Source organism: Corvus cornix, chromosome 1A, assembly GCF_000738735.6.
Source record: "Corvus cornix cornix isolate S_Up_H32 chromosome 1A, ASM73873v5, whole genome shotgun sequence".
NCBI classification, from domain to species: Eukaryota; Metazoa; Chordata; class Aves; order Passeriformes; family Corvidae; genus Corvus; species Corvus cornix.
Window position 1 is genome coordinate 69,785,471 of NC_047057.1, and position 19,677 is coordinate 69,805,147.

At 41.3% G+C, this 19,677-nt stretch overlaps 1 protein-coding gene across 2 annotated transcripts in view; it reads right to left on the reverse strand.

The window, feature by feature from the left end:
* PIK3C2G (phosphatidylinositol-4-phosphate 3-kinase catalytic subunit type 2 gamma) overlaps positions 1–15,300 on the reverse strand; it is a 190,635-nt gene extending 175,335 nt beyond the window's left edge. The window contains exons 1-4 of one of the 2 annotated variants that reach the window (XM_019288624.3): positions 15,221–15,300; positions 11,718–11,905; positions 8,090–8,817; positions 3,306–3,388 (exon numbers count right to left, since the gene is read on the reverse strand). In XM_019288624.3, coding sequence (XP_019144169.2) covers positions 3,306–3,388; positions 8,090–8,734 — 728 coding nt within the window. In that variant the 5' untranslated portion in view covers positions 8,735–8,817; positions 11,718–11,905; positions 15,221–15,300. Of the gene's footprint in view, positions 1–3,305; positions 3,389–8,089; positions 8,818–11,717; positions 11,906–13,632; positions 13,919–15,220 lie in introns of those variants that run through there. The other variant, XM_010404187.4, reaches the window with a different exon arrangement.
* Positions 15,301–19,677: the final 4,377 nt, after the last annotated feature.

Sequence of the window (19,677 nt, forward strand, 5' to 3'; positions counted from 1 at the left end):
AGCCCTGGGTATTTATGTAAAAGTCTGTAGAGTGCAGTAACAGTTACAGTCATTGAGTCCCTCTGATATACTGTTAACTATAAAATATATTGCCCTTCCTCCTTCCAATTACCATAGACTTGCAGAAACTAACTCCTCCTGAGGTCCCATTTTCTAATGAACACTGGTCATTATGGTCTGTCATCTGGGACTAAACCTGCTTTTTAAGCAAATACACTCTGCAGCTGCAGGTAAGGGTACATAGTGTACTAACCAGATGAAGCTTTACATTTCACTAATTGACCTGAATATTTAGCAGCTAAACCCAAACATCCCGTTCTAAGCATCCTGCCTTCTCTTTTGTTTGTTAGTTCACACAGCATTTTGTAGGTCCTTGGTTGGGAGTGTTTTCTAATGTCTCTTGTAAGTGTATTTTGAACCCCAGCTCATTCACATAAAAGTCTTCACTTCTGTGTTACCTCCTGCCTCAGAGCTGCTGCACAAGTCTCTTAAACTACCATGTGAGCTACTCTTTTGTGCCATGCATTTCTGCAGCAAGATAAGGCACAGAAAAAAGCCTAGGCTTGCTAAATTAATAATCCAGTGAAGCAGCCCATTCCTTACCATGAAAAGCCAGGGGGTCCGGTGTTTCAGTGGGGTGGGAGGAAATGAGGCTTGACAAGAGTACCTCCAGTACAAGATAGATTTATACTCATGGTGAGAAACCTTTGTATGACAGAGGCTGTTTGGGTGACCTATGTAGCTGGTGTCAGTCTATTTCTTTGTGCACAAGGTACAGCTTTCCCCCTGCAACATGTTTCTGCAAGAAAGCCAAGGGCTGAATAAAACTGGAAACTTCGCTACCAGCATCAAATTACCCGGCTATGTACACACACAGGGCATGAATCACCTCCTCAACTTGCTGGCAGTCATTTCAAAACTAAGCAAACCTCATCTCCTTCCCTACCCACACACTGCTTATATTTTAGCAAAATATGGGGACACAAATTTGCTTTTCATGCTTTTCAGATAAAAAACCCATTCAGTTTCCAAAAGTGTTGATCATTTATGGCTATCTACTATTTTCATGTGATTAAAGGGCTTCTGGCCTGAGCAGGTGGGCAAAACATTGCAAAACTTTGAAAGTCTGGGTCTTCCAAAGCATAACTGAAGTACTATACAAACATTGCACAAAGAAAATCTTGCGCTACCTTCTTTCTGTGCTGCAACAACTCAGCATGTTCGGAAAGTACTGACATTTAGAGGGATTTGCTATTTCACAGCATTTGACAACATGATGCGTTTCTCTGCAGTGCAAAGCACATCCTTGAAGACAGTGTGAGGTGGAGGAACTCTGCATTTTGCAGCACTGAACCCTAAGACTGTCAGCTTGCCATCTTCTGGTCTGAAACTCGCTTTAGGATGTGCTCTGAAGACACCCAGGGATGACTGTTCACTACAGCTCTGTTCAGAACTGTAGAAGTAACCTGAGAAAGGGCTTTTGGAGACTGATTTACAGTCATGCACAACCAAACGTTTCAATTATAGACTGCTACCTGTGCAAGTATTACCTAGAGAAAAACATGATGGGTTTCTAGTTGAGCTACGAGCCGGAGCTGCAAGAATGCATGATGCAGAGTCTGAATTATACATCCTGCCTCTGACATATGAAACTGCCAGCAACTGGGATTCATTGGGGACTGGGAGGATGCTCCTTTGGCAAGACTGAATATGTAAGTAATGTGAAAATTGATGACAGTTTTTGGTCTTTTGGTTGCTGTGACATTTTGTCCTAAAAATGTTTCTCTACTTATTTAATAGAAGAAAAGCAAAAGCTGTTCTTATTTTGGTTTTAAGAGTATTTGCTCATGACAAGTTCCTGTAAAACAAGAAAGGCTTATTAGTATTTATCTTTTTAGCCCTGTAAATAAACTCATCTATTCAAAAATCAGTATAAAGCTTTTCCTATAATTAGAATGTTTAGACATTAAAAAAATCTGAATAGCTGGGAGGAAAGCAGTCATGTGGAATGTGCCTTCATGCATCTCATGGTAGAAGAGTTGGGTTGGGGTTCAGCCTGATGAACTGTGGAAAAGGAAACTGAGACATGTGACTGAGTATGTTTTGAAGCTGACCATCCACCCCATTTAAATATATAATATACTCACTCTTACTTTCAGTGCAACATCAATCTGGATTTTTTGGTTGGTTGGTTTGTTTCTTTTTTTTTATTTTAAGAGAAGCAGCCTTGGCTGACCTTGAATAAAATCAATTCATTAAAGTCTAATAACAAAATCAGGATTCCATTTTCCAACTACTTTTCTGGGGGGAAAAACATGCATTTGTGCTAACAACCTGACAGTGTGATCAGTGCATGTCTACAAAAGAAAAAATCAATCTGCACAGATGGTCTAAATACTTGTAATTTTTTAGTGTTCTTGGATTTCTACACAATTTATTTTTCGGCAGAAGATTAAGAAAGTAAAAAATGTTCTATCCCATTAAGTCAGGCTATTAAGTGTAATGGTAAAATATAATTAAAGTGGGTTTTTTCACTTGCTAAGTCTCACTTTTCATCATGACAGTATGTGGCAAGTCTGTTCTTCAGTCAGTTCCTCCAACCCTTATTTTCCTGCTCAGAGTTACACAGGCACTAATATTGTCCAAGACAACGACAGAAAAAGGACGGAAAGTTTTGTGCACTATAAGCCATCAACAGCGAAGAGTTAAATGTACTTATCATTAATAAGGCAGAGAGTTAAAAGAAAGTATTTTTTTAATTAATGTTCCTTCGTGGCTTTTAATATTTAGAAGTGTTTTAATAATTAGAAGTGTTTCCTTATTTAAGTGGATACTGGAATTACAGCATTGTTCAGGACTGCAGAGTGTGGCTGTATGACCTCAGGTGGATGCCAGGTGCCCACCAAGCTGCTCCACCACTCCCTTCTGCATCAGTACAAGGGAAGGGGGAGAAAAGATGGGAAAAAACCCTACTGGGTCAAGATAAAGGCAGTTGAACAAAAGCAAAAGCAATGGCCGCACATGCAATTAAGGGAAGACAAAATATTCTCGACTTCCAACCAGCAGGCAGTGTCCAGCCTCTTTCCAGGAAGAAGGGCTTCAGACAAATGTCATAATGAATACTGCTCAGCAGTAGCCACCTGGTGCATTATCCACACCTTTCAAGCCGCCAATACACAGCCCAGCCCTATGAGGGGATAATTAACTCCATCCCAGTCAGCCTCAATACACAGGGATAACCAATCCAATTAATGTAAGTAAGTGAAATGTGATAGTTGGCTGAAAACAACTTTTTCATTACTTACTTCTCCACAGCGTTGCAAAAACCAACTGTGTTCTCATTACTTCCTTGATTTGCTTCAATCAGCTGGATAGACCAACGTGCAGCCTAAAAATACCAAAAAGACCCCAGAAGAAACAGGGCTGAGTTATTTAGATACCAGGAGCACAAGGACCATAATGCTAACCTTGAATTTTGTTCCATGAGAGCTTATCATTCCTTCCCTGACTTGATGGAGTTTCAAATAAACACAAATGGCCCCATTTAGACTGCACCCTCAATGCTTTCAGAAGTCACAAAGCATCAGCTACCCTGGGTAACAACTGTTTTTCCCCTCCATGCAGAACATCAGGAATTTCAGGAAAAGCTTTCACAATTCACTGGGTATCAAGGCACAGATAACTGCAAAGGCAGATACTTAGTTTACAAAAGGGAGAAGGACAAACTGCAGCTTTATGCTTCAGTGTGTTTTAATCCTTATTTTCTCTTTTTCTGCCCTGGCAGGAAGCTCAGCATCCCCTCAAACTCCATAAACCTGTCAGGTAAGTCCCTGATGCAGATAAGAGGGAGCCAGTGGACGCTACTGAACATGAAAAATCCCCACATACTTCCCGTGAACTTGGGGAGCAGAGGTCTGAGCCACTACTTTGGGTCAAGCATCCCTTTGTCTGTTTGCCTTAAGTACTCTTCAGGCAGAACATTACCTCCAGAAAAGAACTTAATACTCTTACACCTGCAAGCCCTTTCTACTCTTTGTAGGTGGAGACATTACAAGGCTTAACTCTATAAAAGCTTTTAAACCCCTTCAGCAAGAGAAGTGACATGTCACAGAAGAGGAAACTGAGATGTGGCAAAAGGTTTATTTTATAATTTGAATAATAATTTATATAAAAGTATGGAAACTTATAAAAAATAACTAATAAGCAGAACTTAAGGTTCTTTTTGGCTGGACAAGAAAGTGCAATATGCATTAAAAGATGCAGGGTGGGAAATTTTAGTTATAGTTTAGAAGATGGGATGATTATAAAAGATGATAGATCTGCTGGGAGCTGGCTGGTGGGGAAATCACAATGGCAGAACTGAAAGCTCAAAAGTCAGAAACCTTACGTCAGTACAATGAGACCCAAAACTGACGGTATATAGTATTCTCATTACCCACAACACCACACAAAGCATTAGGAGAGTGTTTATGAAATTTAAAGATGCTAAGGGGGAATCATCAGTAGAGGGGAAAATTGAAATTGTCTGGTAGGAAAAACAGTGGATAAACCTGAGGGTGTAAATAAGAGAGGAAAATTAAATTTAGCAATCAAAATCAGTGGTCCATCATTCCCTGGTTCTAAGAACTGCTGAAAAAGATCCTTCAAAATCCAGGGAAAATAGAACACCTCCACTGGTTCCTTGTTTCCATTTTGGTTAGGCACCTACCTTACAATTCACCTCATCAGACAGTAATAAGAACCTCTGGAGGACGTTCACTATTCAGAAATTATGAGTGATTTGGTAACAGCAACAGCCTCCCAAAATTACCTACTCATTACAAAAACCCCGAAAAACCAACCAAAGGCTCCTTTTCCACCTCCAGCTCTGTCCTTGCAGAGCAGGTACAGTGCCCTGGAAAAAGTACATGGAAAAAGAGCAGTAGCCAATAAATGAAAAGCTGAGAAAATTAATCCACGGGTAAGAAAAGATGAGGCTGGAACACAGCATTAAATGGGACTGAAGGTGTTACAAGAGCAAAACCACAACTGCAAACTAAGGAAGGCAAAACGGAGAAGAATTGAGCAAGAAAAAAGGGACAAGTCTTGGAATGCATGATTTGCCACAAGGACGTGTATATGAATCCTCAAATCCTCACACCTTGAAGAAGAATATGATTAAATAATTACTAAAGGAAAAGAGGAGCCTGACAGCCCAAAGCTGTAACCTGGATCTTCCCCTGCAGGACACAGGAGTAACATGGGAGCTCTCTGCTTTTTTGCATCTTTGCTGGCAGCATCTCTGAGTGATTCCTAATGGCAAACAGGAATCCTGTGCAGCCTAGTAATAGTCTGCACATCTGGAATATACCATTGCTAAGTCACTCAAATTCATTCTGGTGGCAGAGGTATATAAGGTAGATAAACAGCTCCAGCTCCATTGCTGAGTCATAGGGATGAGAGCTTTAGTTTGGCCATGTCCTCTTCTCACATGTCCAGAAACTTTACTTTCTTCTTCTTGCATATAAAGGTAAGATGTTAATTACATGATCACATTATTTTTCAGTAGTACTTGAGGCTCCATGCATTGCAAACATCTTAAAGAGAGCAGTAAATGAGACAGAACTGCATATGGAGAGAAGCAATGACAACAGGGATGAAGCAGCTGAATGCATCCCTTGATGACTGGAATCTTTTTTCATCCATAGACTTCTCACATTATGCTAATCAAGTCACCTAAACTATCCTTCCAAATATGAACACTAATAGTGTATTTCTCATTTTTGGAGCACCCAAAACAAAATCATGATGTTTGGTCTGATGATGGGACTTGGTTGAAGAGATGAGTCTTGTTAGTTACTCTGAAAACATCAGAATTCAAAAGTAGATTCTAAATATCATAGATGGAGTAGTTAAATATATTAGACACTTTCTAGGTTTTATTTTCAGTTTATTTTCAGTTTTCTTTCTAATATGGAAAAAAATAACATCTCCTTTCACTGGGATGTTATGAAGAGAGTTTCCTTTACTATTTCTATTTTTGAACATCTGACCTTTAATGACAAGGCCAGAAAAAATTAATGTTTTCTTTATTACACTGGGCATATTTTGGTTAGCACACATTAAATAAAGCTTAGGGCCATACAACTGCATCCAAGAGCTAAGGATCAGAATACCAGTGTGATTGCAGCAGTGTGAGTATTTCATCTTGCCCACCTATGGCCCACCTCAGCTCTAATCTTCATGTCTCAGCATCCTTTGTATTTCACTCTGAAGTCTTGGTTCTTCGTCTCCTACTACTTGGATGCATTATTTACTTGTTCTGGACCTCACAAATCCAACTTGTGCTCATTCTTTTGCTGCGGTGTTCCACTTTTCCAACCTTTCTGATTGTCTCACTCGGCATCAGGTCTGTCACCCCGCAGCACTTTCGGTCTTTTCCAAAACTCCCAGCCCAGCAGCAGTGAGTAACTGCTTTACAGCCTTTTTTTGCACTTCCCTTTCTCGAGTTTCTCTCACTCTTATTTTCCCTTATCATCTCAAGGTTCAGCTGCCAGCCCCTTGCCTTGGCTCTCTTTCTATCCTGACATGGCTTTTTCTCCCTGAAGGAATTCCTGTGACCACACTGATTTTATGCTACAAATCAATTCACTCCTCTCTCCCATTTCTTCCTCTTTGAGCTAAACAGCTCAAATACTTCCCTGACTTAATCAAATCCTCCCACACACTCGATTGTAGTTGCCCTTGACTCACTGAGCTCTTCTCTTCCCTCCCCTATAATTCTCTCCTCCTCCGTCACAGAAGCGTTTCTGCCTGTTCTTAAACGCTTGCTTCCTCCAGCACCTCTTCTTCCCATCCCAGGATTTAATCTCCTCCTGCTCATTTGTATCCCACTATTTTCTGCTTTTCTCCTGAGAAGGCTTGTTCTTTTCATCATCATGTCAGCATGCTTTAGTTTTCCTATAATGAGTAAAAAGCAACAACAGCCTTTTGTCTCTTCACCTATTCTTCCCCTCCTCTTCTGTATTCATCACGGAAATTCTAAAATGAGGTGCACAGGATTAGTCTTAAGAGTTCTTGTCCTCAGATATATTTCCCCCTGCTGCCTTCCCATCTGTCTGGGCCTGCATATGTTTACTTTTATAGTTCTCCTTATTCAGAGACATAGAAACAAGTCAATCAAATGTCTCTTCTCCTTTGCTTTATGATACTGTGGTCACTGGGATTTAAAAGCAGCAGGTGAACCTAAACTGTCTTTTAATATTCATGGTGCAGAGGTATCCTGTAGGCTATTTCAGGATTCCTATAATGATTCAGAATGCTAACAAGGACTGGAGGAAAGGGAGGATTTATCATTTTCTTTTCCCTTCTCCATATCAAGATTTTGAAAGAAAGAAAATGAGGACAGATATAACATCACAGAGAATCATGGGAGTCCCATAAGACACAGTTATTAAAAATGGCAAAAGCACAAATAGAGCTATGAACACCTGATGAAGGAAGAAAAAAAGATAAAGGATTTGTTTCAGACCGACAGCTAAAAGACAGAGTGTGTGTCATAGGATCCAGCTTCCACAGTTAGAGTAGATGTGTCTATTTTTAGAAAATAATTATGCACATGGAAGTACATGCAGAACATGGTGAAGGCAGGATGGGCTATGTTTCATCTCTCAGGATCAGGATATGTCAGACAGACTAGACACAGAGAAAATAATCTGGCTCAACAAAAAAAAAAACCCCAACAAAACAGATTCAACATAATGTATTGTTATTTTGAATCTCAGGTTTCATATCAGACCATAAAGATTAGTCATCTTACCTTTCAAACACAACTTACTCTACATTTCTGTACTTATCCTTCTGTGGTAGTTTTATGGTTCAGTGAGCCATAAAATGAGCCTACTGGAGCATTCTAGACCATAATCTAGATTCTCTTCTGGTATAAAATGCTTTTGCTTCCCCTGAGGCATAAATGTTTTATTTTTCATAAGGTCTTTAAATTAAGTGCTTCTAATCCATGTTGCAACACTGTGAGTGAATACACAAAGTACAAGGACACAAACAAGAACAAAAAACTTTAAGTACTGTTAACATAAGAAAATGTAAATACCTCTCTGTCATGTCCAGAGCCCTGGGGCTGGGCAGGTCCTATGCTGCATCTTCTGGAGGTGTTGGTTAAAAAAGCTTCCCCATTTCCACCTTCTTCTCTCACTTTTTGTCCAAATGGATAATTGTCTAAGAAAACAGGACTTGGAGCATCCAGATTGTCAAAGCCTATCTGAAACCCCAGATTTATGTTGCCTGTTTCTATATTTGAAACTGAATTTACACTATTCCTTCCATGGAGTTCTCTCTCGAGATTGTAGGGGTGGGAATCCACCACAGAAAAGTTTCTGCAATCAGGTAGCAAAGAAGATCTGAAGCCAGCCATGGGTGGCACGGTGCCTTGCTGCCAGTGAGAAACTGGATTTCCAGGGTAAAGTTCTCCATAAGCAACGAGAGGCTGACCATGAAGATGCTGGTCAGGCACAGTGCGATTGAAAAGGTCTGACGGGAAAAACATTTCTTTGTGGTGATGTGGATGAGATGAGCCATAAAAAAAAAATTCATTGCTGACTTCATCAACAATTCGATCGAATCCTAGAGGGATGTCTCCATCAGAACCAAAATGGTACATTGGGGAAGATGCCTGGTCCCCAGGCTGTCCTTCACAGAACTCACTGTGTGAGAAGGGCACCCTCCCAAAGTGTGCCATGGCTGATCACTTCAGTCCTTTTGGTCCTCAGGAAAGTCTCAGAGTTCCAAGGTCAAGAGAGCAATGTTTGGACCTGGAGCTACCTGAAATGAAGCACAGAATGGAAGTTAAACCCCAAAATATATAATGTAATGAAAGCACTACAGTGCTTTGGTCTTTTTTGCTTTAGAGCTTTCTCCAGAGAGTGGAAATATTTTCTTAAGGTGAAGTTAGATTATTCTTTTGTCTGATCCTTATTTCCAGACATATTATTATTACTATAGTTGTAATAATAATGCCAATAACAAATTACTACTATTATTATTATCCTCAACTCCTAAATAATAGCAACAAGATGCCTGCAACAACTGATCTAAATATTAAATACTAATTCTGACAAATATAAAAGAAAATCTCCATGCTTTTCCCCATAATTTATACACTTGCAAAGCACACAATTCAGGAATATAAATCCAGCAGTTAGGAAGGCTTTGTCTTAATGGTTGTCAATTTCATTCACATTTTCCTCTTTTTTGTGCTTCCAATTCCTTCATATTCTACCACTTTTTATCTTAGCGCAATCAGGTGAAGAAAGTTAAGTCAAAGAATACAGAAGACATGGACCTCCAATTAATATTCAAAACACTACACCCCAAAAGCTAGGATACAGCATATATATAGGGGGAAAAAATGATAAATAAATTAATTTCAGGGTTTTTCTGTTTTTTTGTTTTGCAAAAGAAATTTATCTTCGAAGCCTGAGGCTGGACTTGTTTTAGCAAATTAACAGGCAAGGGCATGAGCTTCTGCAGCTCCATCATTAATGTTGTTACTAGCAAACTTCCTGATCTGATTTTGGCATGTGCCAAGTACTCCTATGGTTCAGATGGGCAGCCTGCACTGGAAACTGCTGCCAGTAGGCATGAGGATGTATTTTTTAGGAAGGGAGTTTAGTTCTACAACCAAAGTCTATTCTGGGCCATTTGCCCTCAAGGCCTTGGCCTGTTTCATTTACTGACACAGATGTAGCCTAAAACCCACAAATGACACAGAACAGCAATACTACACACTGCACACAGTTGTGCTGGAGTACATTATCACCTAAAAGAAACAGAAACATCTGATTTAATAAGTCAATAAAAAAATGTATTCCCAAGCAGGAATGGAAAAAGCTACTGAGATAAAAAGTGTGCTCAGAAATTGCTAAAGCTTAGCTCCACAAATAGATTTTCCATTAAGTCTCCAAGATACTGTATTAGTTTAGATAGTAGCATCTTGCAATGAAAATCTGTGTTACAACAGAAGGTATTCATCCCAATTTTATTTATTTTTGTTTCATTTTAAGTCAAACTCTAGGTGACATAAGCTTCTGTCACCCATAGTGTGGAATGAGAAGGGAAATGAAAACTTAAACAGGCTGAAATAAAACCTGCAACTCAGAGGCTGGGCTACTCTTTCAAACACTCCACTTAGTAATTCCATGTGTTGCGTGCTTTGGTTTGCTTTAGCAGGGTTGAAAAAAAACCCACATTTATGAAACTACACCAGGCCACACAACCAAAATGATGCATACCACTCTGAATGGTGATATAAACTGCAATTATGGTTTTGCAGCTTTCTCTCAGAATGAATCCTGAAGTCCACTATGCTTTTAGATAAAGATGACACCATTTAAAAAAAACAAAAAAATCATAACAGGAGTTTCTTGTATGAAATTGTTCCCATTTACAGCTTTCTCCGTTTTTCATTTCTACAGCAGGTAAATAAAATAAAGAAAATAAGAAATAAAATTATATAGCCATTAAATCAAGAAGTATAAGGTCTTTTACTGGTTTTTTAATTCATCTTAAAAATTGGAATGTTTCAGGAAAATATAGAAGATAAAATAATGAAATCTCCCTCCAGTCCCATCTTCCTTAAAAAAGCTTGGCTGTCTGGAAGACTATAAGGCCCAGAAAATACAATACCTTTTACACCCTTTCAACTGTTTCTAAAATACTTTCCTTGAATTTCAAACAAATTCTGTTTATGATGACACATAAATGTCTAACATAAAACCTTGCTCATTCACCACTGTGGCTTTCTGTAACCTCTGCACAGACAAATATTCACACACAGAGCCCAGCTCCATCTGTCTGTATATCAGTGCTTGTCTCCTTGCTGTCCAGGAGAAGTATTGCTTTCCTGCTGGAAACACACAGAGTTTAGCTGCAGTGCCAAAGGCTGCTCTGTGCATCCTGCCCCTGCTCTCCTCGCTGGGCTGGGAGCTCACCTGGATCAGGGCACAGGGAGGGTCTGGCAGGGAGCAGACAGTGGGACAGCCTGGTTTGTAGCATGGTGCCTCTTTCATATAGGCTTGTGTTTAAAACTGACCCCGGAGAGTGGAAGCTCAGCATGCTGTGGTGCAAGTATCGGTGGTGTAAGTTGTGCTAGTTTGGTCAGAACCACCAGGCTCTGTATTTGGGCCTTTTCAAAGCAGCATACAAGGTTCAGGGAAGGATCTGGCTCTTTGCCAGCCACTATTTCACCGAGTCTTGTCAAGCACAGTGATGAAACAATTTTCAAAAATCACTAAAGAGGCAAAATTTATATGATTTTTTTTTTTTATAAAACACTTAAGTTTTTAGTTTAGGGGTTTTTTTTGCGTTGTGGTTTCTCAATTCGCATTGAATTTTGGAGGGTTTGGCTTTTTTCTCTTACAGCTCTGAAGTCCTCCTTGTCCTTTTGAATGACAGCTGTATTTTCACATAATCATGTGGTTCTGGGATCAGGGGTTTTAAGGGAGAATCCCAACCAATACTGTAAAATATCCACTACAAACCAAGGGACTTGAGGGTCTCACGGCATTGTAAGCACACGAAAATACTTCCACACTTGGACATGCACATGAATCCTTGTAAAAAACTTGGCACACTGCAGGCTCGATTTTCCCTTTTACCACATCCCAGGAGGAGATGATTGGATCACTTGCTAAGCAGTAAGAGTATCTGCTGAAACTCCTTACCTGAAACACAACTTGTTAGAAGGATGTACAGCCTCCTGTGCCTTGCTGCTCACAGACACTTTCAGCTGCCCTATGTGCTTTCACTATCAAGGAGGCGTAACTCTTCCCTCAGGAGCTTTCCTTCCTGTTTAACCGGTTCATGGCGGTGATGATTCTTTTCCCAAGTCATCCCTCAGGGAAAATTCCAGCTGCAGTAACAATAAAAAGGTAACACCTTATCTATTCTCTTTCTTGATTTGGAAACCCAACCATACTTTTTTTTTTTTTTTTTTTAAATATAGTGGTAGATTATCTCACACTTTCAGTGCTAGTTTCCAACATGCTTAAAATAACAACTTCATTGAAGGGAAAGAATTGCCTCTTAGGAACACTTCTGCACAAGACAGGATTTTACTCTACTCCATCTTCACACAGCTTCCACCTACATGCTCCGAAAGGAGCTCCCAGCTCCAACCACAGGGGAGGGGGACAATACAAAACTCTGATGGCAGAGTGGCCCTCTGGCTTTGGCTCCTCACTGTGCAGAGCTGGGGTAGTACAATGGTGGAAGAACCTCCCTTATGTTGGGATGTTTCCCAGGGACCAGTGGGGACTTGGCTCTCTGCAAAGGGCCTGAAGAGCTGGAATAAACACAGCACTGGCCACGTCCATCTTCCGAGACCTCAAAGAGCCCAGGACCCTCCATAAAAGGGAGCAGCAGAGGCCACTCCAGACACAACACAGAGGGAGTTCCCTCAGGGACCATTTGCCTTCACACTTCATACCATTCCTTAAAAAGTTATAAATTGCTCCACTGAAGTGGCTATTCAGAATTCAAACAAATCCCAAGGCTGTAACAGGCACGGAAATACCCTCAGAAACAACGAGGGAATAAGTGTCAACAAAACTGTATTTTGGTTAGAAAAAGCCATGCAATAAGACGGAACAGATTAGGATAAAGCATATAAAGTTAATAATTAATATCAGATATCTTATATCTGAAAAACTGAAGTAATAATTTGATAAAGCACTACAGGAAAAAAGCCCTAGCCTTTAAAGCATAAAAACTGTCAACAATGTCACTGTGATTTAAATGCAGTTAGACAAGGACAAAACTTATTTCAGTTGGTGAAAGGTGATGCCTTTTTTGTCATATATTCATATATTCTCCATATATTCTCAAAATGTCAACTTGCTCCACAAGCTATTTGGTGGCATTTGTGCTGTACTGTACTCATTTCCAGTGATTACTGTGAAGTGATCCTGAGAGAGAGGAACACACCAATTTTAGGAGCTGCCATTTCAGAGTTTGTGGCAGTGGGGTGTTGCTTCACCTCACGGCGATTGGGCACAGCTAAAGGAGGAGGATTGAGAAAACAGGAAACGCGCATGGGAAGAGCTCCTATTCCCAAGCACACACAGAAGGCTACACACATAACACAAACCGAGCTGGGACCCCTCTGCCTCTCTCCCCACGGTGATTTCTAGGAGAAGGCTATGAAGGTTTTTTTTGGGAAACACTGAACATTTTCAGAATTTTCTCAGGCTCTTAGGGTGGCCACTATTTTTTTGTTTCGTGCTTCCCATTAAAGGAGCAGACAGGGAACTGCTGAGTCACTTTCTACCCTAATTCCTCCTAGAACTACCAAGAGTTGTCTCCTCCTCTTTCGCTGGCATGTGGGACAAAATCTCCAGAGACAAAGAGAACTAGATAGTCCCTGGGATGTCTCCTCTACTCCTGTTAGATACTCTCGCTGCTCCACCACCCGGCAGGAGCGGCAGCTCGCTCAGATTAAGGAAGAATCGTGGATTTGATTTAGCTGTGCACTTTGGAGCCAGGTCTGATACGGAGCTGCAGGGAAAGAGCTGGCAAAATAATCACCGCACCCCCCCCCCCCAGAATGGAACACACTATCTTCAGCAGGCTTTTACTCACAGTGGTGCTTCACGGGCAGTTTGGAGCTTTCTGAAACAGCACTCTTGCGTCTGAAGCCTCCAGGCTTCGAGTAATAATAGGCTTGCAAAGGGAATGCAGCAAAGTGTTTTAGCAATCCGTGGGGATGGAAACTGGCTAAACAGAAAGGCAGTGAGGAAACTGCTCCATTTCATAAAAGCTGCGTCCTTCTGTGCTACTATTCTCCAGTGCCACCTACTGTTATTTCCCCAAAACTGTGAGGCAGGGAATAGAGATCATTGTGTCGAGCTCGTTGGCAGCTAAGCTTTATGTCTGGCTACAGGGAACACCGTCTTATCTATCACCATCGCTGACAAATATGGTCCCTCTCAGAAAGCTGTTCTTTTTGGGAAAGATTCATGATTGCTGAGGTCCTGCTTGAAGAGGGTGTGATATTTCTCCTGGAGCAGTGTATCAACAAAACTTCATAGATACATCAGGGTTTTTCCATGTGCTGGCAAGAACAAATGCCAAGATGTTGTGTTTAAGCAGCAGCTGAACAAGAATACTGGTTAAAAAAAAAAAAATTAAAAAGATTTTGTTTTGTATTACAGGCCCTTATTTCTTTCTCACAAGTTTCATCAAGCAGGGGTTATGCCTTCCTACCTGTTAAGTAAAACCCAGCAGAGTAGATGCTGCCGGGCAAAGAAAATAAAAGTTGCAACAGACACAGTACAGCGGTTGAGTCACTACAATGATTCATCGGTAAAGGAGACATTTGTTGTAAAGGGCAAGAAGGACTTTCAATTCTGAAAACACTCCTCACCCTCTGTTTACTCACACAGAACAAGTAAGGGAAAGGACGGAGAGGAAAGAGGGGGCGGGAAGAAAAGTTCCACTTTTATGAGAAAAACAAATTGAAAAAAAAAATTGTTTAACGTAGAAAACATTTTCACAGGCTCTGATGACACCTACACGTAATATACAAAGTTACTAAGTTACCAACACCCTCCTGAGGTTTGAAATAGGCTGTTGTGAAAGATCAACCTCCCAGCCTGCACACACTGACTGCAAAGCTAGCTAGGACTAAATGTAGCCTACAGAATTTAATCTCTCCTTTTATTTGAACATCTTTTGTACTTTGATCCTCTGAAAGGAACAGCGCCCTTCAACAGAGTTGTTCCTGGCAGAAACAATTACTCCAGCTTTTAAAAAAACCAAATCGCTGAAAAAATGAGGTGCTGAAATGGAGAACAGTCTTACTGTACCCTAAAATATACAGTTAAAATTAGACAAGCAGGCAATTTTTATGTGTATACATACAGATACACCCACACTCGTGTATGAAGGCTTATGTATGTGTATCTAAACACACATATATATGCATGCAAGTGTATATACGTGTACACATACAGAGATCTCTCTATAAAAGCCTAAAATATGTGCATACATACAAACGTCTATTGAATGCTAAGTGAGCCAAGAAGAGAGCTTAAATGATTCAGAAAAGAAATCAAACCACAAGTTTCAGCTGAAAGTCAAAAACCCTGAAGCTGAGGAGCGCTTAAAGTCAAAGCTTTTGCTCATAAGGCTTCATAAATTTCACTTAGTTTTCTTCCATTTCTCTTACCTTCTCTGATTTTTCCACTGCTGTCTTTTGCTGTTCTTTCTGTCTTCCCAGCCCAATGTGTCTGCCCAGTGGCTTTCTGGGAAACTCACTCCTTCACTCCAGTGTATTCAATAGAGTTTGTTGACCTTCTAGAAACTGTTCATACCACAGACTGTACAAATAGAAAAACAGCCTTGTGATACTGGCACACTGGTAAGGTAAGCTCCTAGCCATGACAGGAGGCTTTCCCTATAGAAAATTTAGTGAGCTGGCTCATCACTGTTCCCAAGACCCCCTTCCACTGCAGCTCGTGGTGCTTGGGTCTTCTGCAAGGCTGCCAGAGGAGAAAGAGAGCAAAGAGTCCCCCAAAGGACAGAGCTCAACCACTGACTCTGGCAGACCAGGGCTCTACTGTCTTTACCAAAGAAAACCAATTAATAACTCTTTAAGCATAAAAATAAAGGTCAAAGGAGCTGACTCTCCCTCTGCCCTGCTCTGGTGAGAACTCACTTGCAGGTCTGCATCCAACTCTGGGGTCCCAGCACAGAAGGACATGGAGCTATTGGAGTGAGTCCAGAAGGTCAGAGGGATGGAGTACCTCTGCTATGAGGAAAGGCTGGAAAAATTCATCCTGGAGAAGAGAAGGCTGGGGTGACCTTGTTGCAGCCTTTCAGTACCTGAAGGAAGCCTACAGGAAGGATGAGGAGAAACTTCTTGCAAGAGCAGATAGTGACAAGATAAAGGGGGATGTCCTCAAACTGAGAGTAGGTTTAGATTGGATAGCAAGAAGAAATTCTTTACTATGAGGGTGGTGAGGCTCTGGAACAGGTTGCTCAGAGAATGTGGATACCCCATCCCTAGAAGTGTTCAATCCCCTTGCATGGGGCTCCAAGCACCCTGGGATAGTGGAAAGTCCATGGCAGGGAGGTTGGAACAAGAAAATCTTTAAGGTCCATTTGAAACCAAACCATTCTATGATAGAGCCCTCTAAAGCCAAGGAATAGCTTACTTACACAATATAAACCTTTCTTCTATTTGCAATATTGCACATATTGCAGTATTACAACAGCTTAATGACTACAATATTTCTGAATTTTCCCTGAACTTCTTGCATGTGGTCAGCTTCTTATATCTTTCCTCCAAGTTTAATTTTACTGTCATAATTGCTCACAGTAAAATTGAAGCTGTTGCTTAAAAAAAAAAAAAAGCAAACAAAAAAACCAACCATATGGCTTTTATTAAAAAAAAAAAAAAGAGTTTGTGGGTGTATATGTAATTTTTTAAACCAACTGAACAGCATTCCTTATACGCAATTCAGGACATAAAGCATCTGCTTAGATAGCTAATTTGGCTGCATCCTTAGGTTGCCTATGCATGTCAGCAAAGCATTCATTACTGTTTTCATTACAACTTTACCTACAGCATGAAAGCCAACAATAATTTACTTAAGTTTTCACATAAATAATGCAAAGGGATGGCTTACCTGCAATAAAACATATTTCTGCAAACTCCTGTGTGGAAATTAAGCTCACAGCAGCTCTCTGCCACAATTGGGCTGGCCCATGAATGAGTGGCTGGCAAAGAGATACTTGCAGAGCTGAGAACACAGCTTCATCTATCAGCCCAAAGTACCTTCCCCATCAATGGGACTCACACACACACACATTATTCTTAAATACCAGCTGCTCTCTGCTGTGTCAGGCCCTGTGCTTAGGCTGCTGGTGGTTTTACTAATGATGTTTTTGGATGTATGAACCAGGAGGGCATAAGGAAGACTCTTCATTCCCTGTCTAGAATTAAACAGGTGAGGTGCCTTCCCTAGGGCTGGACAAGACACTCCCACTGTGGCACTTGTGCAGCAGCAAGCATACACCCTGCTTGATACCAAAGGCACTCATCCCACTGCAGCAGCCATGACTTGGATTTGTTCTCTGTCTTGCACTACTTTGGGCAGCCTGGGCAACCCTTACTTCTCCCACTCTTTTGGCCTCCCCATCTTGCTCTGTGTGCCTCTCAAGAGCAGGAGTGGGTCGGTGCAGGAAGGGAAGCAGCAGCACGGTGCTTCACATCAGAGGTGAGCTGCTACACCTGTACCCCTGGGGAGAACAGCAAGGCCCTGGGGGAAGGGCAGGACAAAATCCTGCTGAAGCAGATACCATGGGGAAGATAAAGGAGGAGGAGTTCATATCCATGCATGGTGGTTTCTACAGGTGGCTGGTGTCTTCCAGGGACAGGTTCCCAGCTCACAGTGAGGTCAGATCATCTGGCAAGCATTGGCTTAGGAAAAGAAGAGAGAAAAGCAAGAGAGCTCTACTCATCTGCACCCATTCAACAGCCCACAAAAAAACCCCTCATTCAAAAGCTCAAGTCTCTGCACAGGCAGTCATTTCTGGTACTTTTGGGTGGGGGTAACTAGTATTAGAGAAACAAATATTAACATCCATCACCATGGCCTACAAGATGGCCAAAATCACCTGCACTAAGTGCATGAACACAGATAGGAAGAGACACACTCTTCACCTCAGTTACTGGGGCAAGTGAAAAAAACCAGGAAGCTCTGGGTGCATTCCCTACATTCAGTAGTAATGTCTCATCACCCCTGCCCTACCAGTCTGTGCATAGCTCATTTCACTCTCCTTTGTGGCTCATGCAAAATAAAGAACCTCAGTTTAGAAGAAGCTTTAGACTGGGGGTGGTGACTCTGTTATAAAGAACTACATCACAAGCAGCACAACTATCTCCCTTCTTTCCCAAGCAAGTGCTGACCTTACCAGATCCACCCAGTCCCAAGAACACCAACACTACCCTGCTCCTTCCAGTTCTGGCAGTGGCACCACACGAGCTGTCCTGATGGCCCGGACCCTGACTGAAAACTGCAGCACTCAGGTCAAACATGACCCCGGGCTATGCCTAACAGCAAATGAACACAGAACTCACTGCCATTTCAGCTTTCATTAAGGGCTGGCTGGGTTTTTTGAGGAGGAGGGGACAGAAATTTCAGAATGTAAAACAAGCCATTTGACCCTGTAGGTTGGGAATTGAAGACATAAAACAAAAAACAAACTAAAACAAAAGAAACATGAAGAAACTTAAATGCACCGGACATTCAGGTGCTGAGGTGTGATCTCAGAAGGCTGTGCTCAGGCCTCCAGGACATGGTCTAAAATAAGATACCTGCTGTTCCACAGCAACATGCCCTTCCTTTGAGGTGTAGTGTCACAGCAGGTTACAGTCACTGAAATTTGAGACTCTAAGCATGATTTATCTTGCTCTTAAAACAAGCCTCATCCAAAGGGCTCCTTGAGCGTCTGCACTTTCTTCCGAGTGCCTCAATTAACTGTGCCATGTCTACATTATAGCACCAAGTCCAGGAAGAATCCAGACATCCTAGGCTGAGGCTGGAGCCCACTCATAATAGATAACACACTTGTAATACATTGCTCGTGTCTGCTGCAGACTAGGAATAGCTCTCTCATTCTTCACTTGGTTGATCTACTTTTATATCCCTGATTCAAATGGAGTTATGCAAACTTCACATTTGCTATCAGGCTATAAAGAAGCCTATTGTAACGAGGTAATGCTTTTCTTAGATGTAAATGTACATGCAAAATAGAAAGAGCTTTGATACTGAGAGTTTTTTCCCCCTGAGGTTCAAGTATTATATCATTTTAATAATATTCCATTTTCTTGTTGCACTCATTTTTAGAACATCTTTTGTATTAGCTCCGAGTATTATAATTCCTTCAAAATTCCTCTGGAGGGCACTATTACCATAACTATGCAATTAGCTACAGATGGATGTAATAGAGATAAACACTAAATAGCCTTGTTGGCAGGAGGCAGAGTGTCATTTAACCAAGACAGCTTCTTTACTGCTGCCTGGGTTGTTACTCTGTTTTAGAGAGTATGGGAAACCTTAGTTACAAAGAGGAAGAGAATTTAGAAATTAAAATTGTAGAGGTTTGTTTTGCAAAAAGGTGCTGTGGATTTGTTTGGGTTTTTTTTCCCTATTATTGTCTTTGTTAGCAAGTACTAGAATTTGGTATAAGCACTCAAAGACTTTGCAAAAGTGATGTTTCCCAAGGCACAGGATGATTTGTGATCTTTTGGGCTGGGAAGGGATGGAGGAACTGATTATCTTGTGGGCTCTTCCTGCTGTCCTGCTCCTGTACTCCAGTCTCTTTCTATTCCCCACAGCTGCCCTGTTCCACAGCGCAGAGCAAGGTCATCTATTCCTCCAGGATTTAGAAAAGCCAGTGCGACATGAAGCAAGGGAAGGATCACGTTTTGGAGCTAGGGAAGCGATTATGACACACCAGGGTTTCTTAGAAGCTGCGTTTTCTTTCAGAACTGAGAAGGACATCAGAAGCGAGCCTCGCAGCTCACAGGAAAACTTTTTCAAAACAGGAATAAACTCTTGAAAGCTTTGAAAGGTCAACTTGAAAGTGAACGCGTCTGCCTGATCCGGCCGCCCTCTT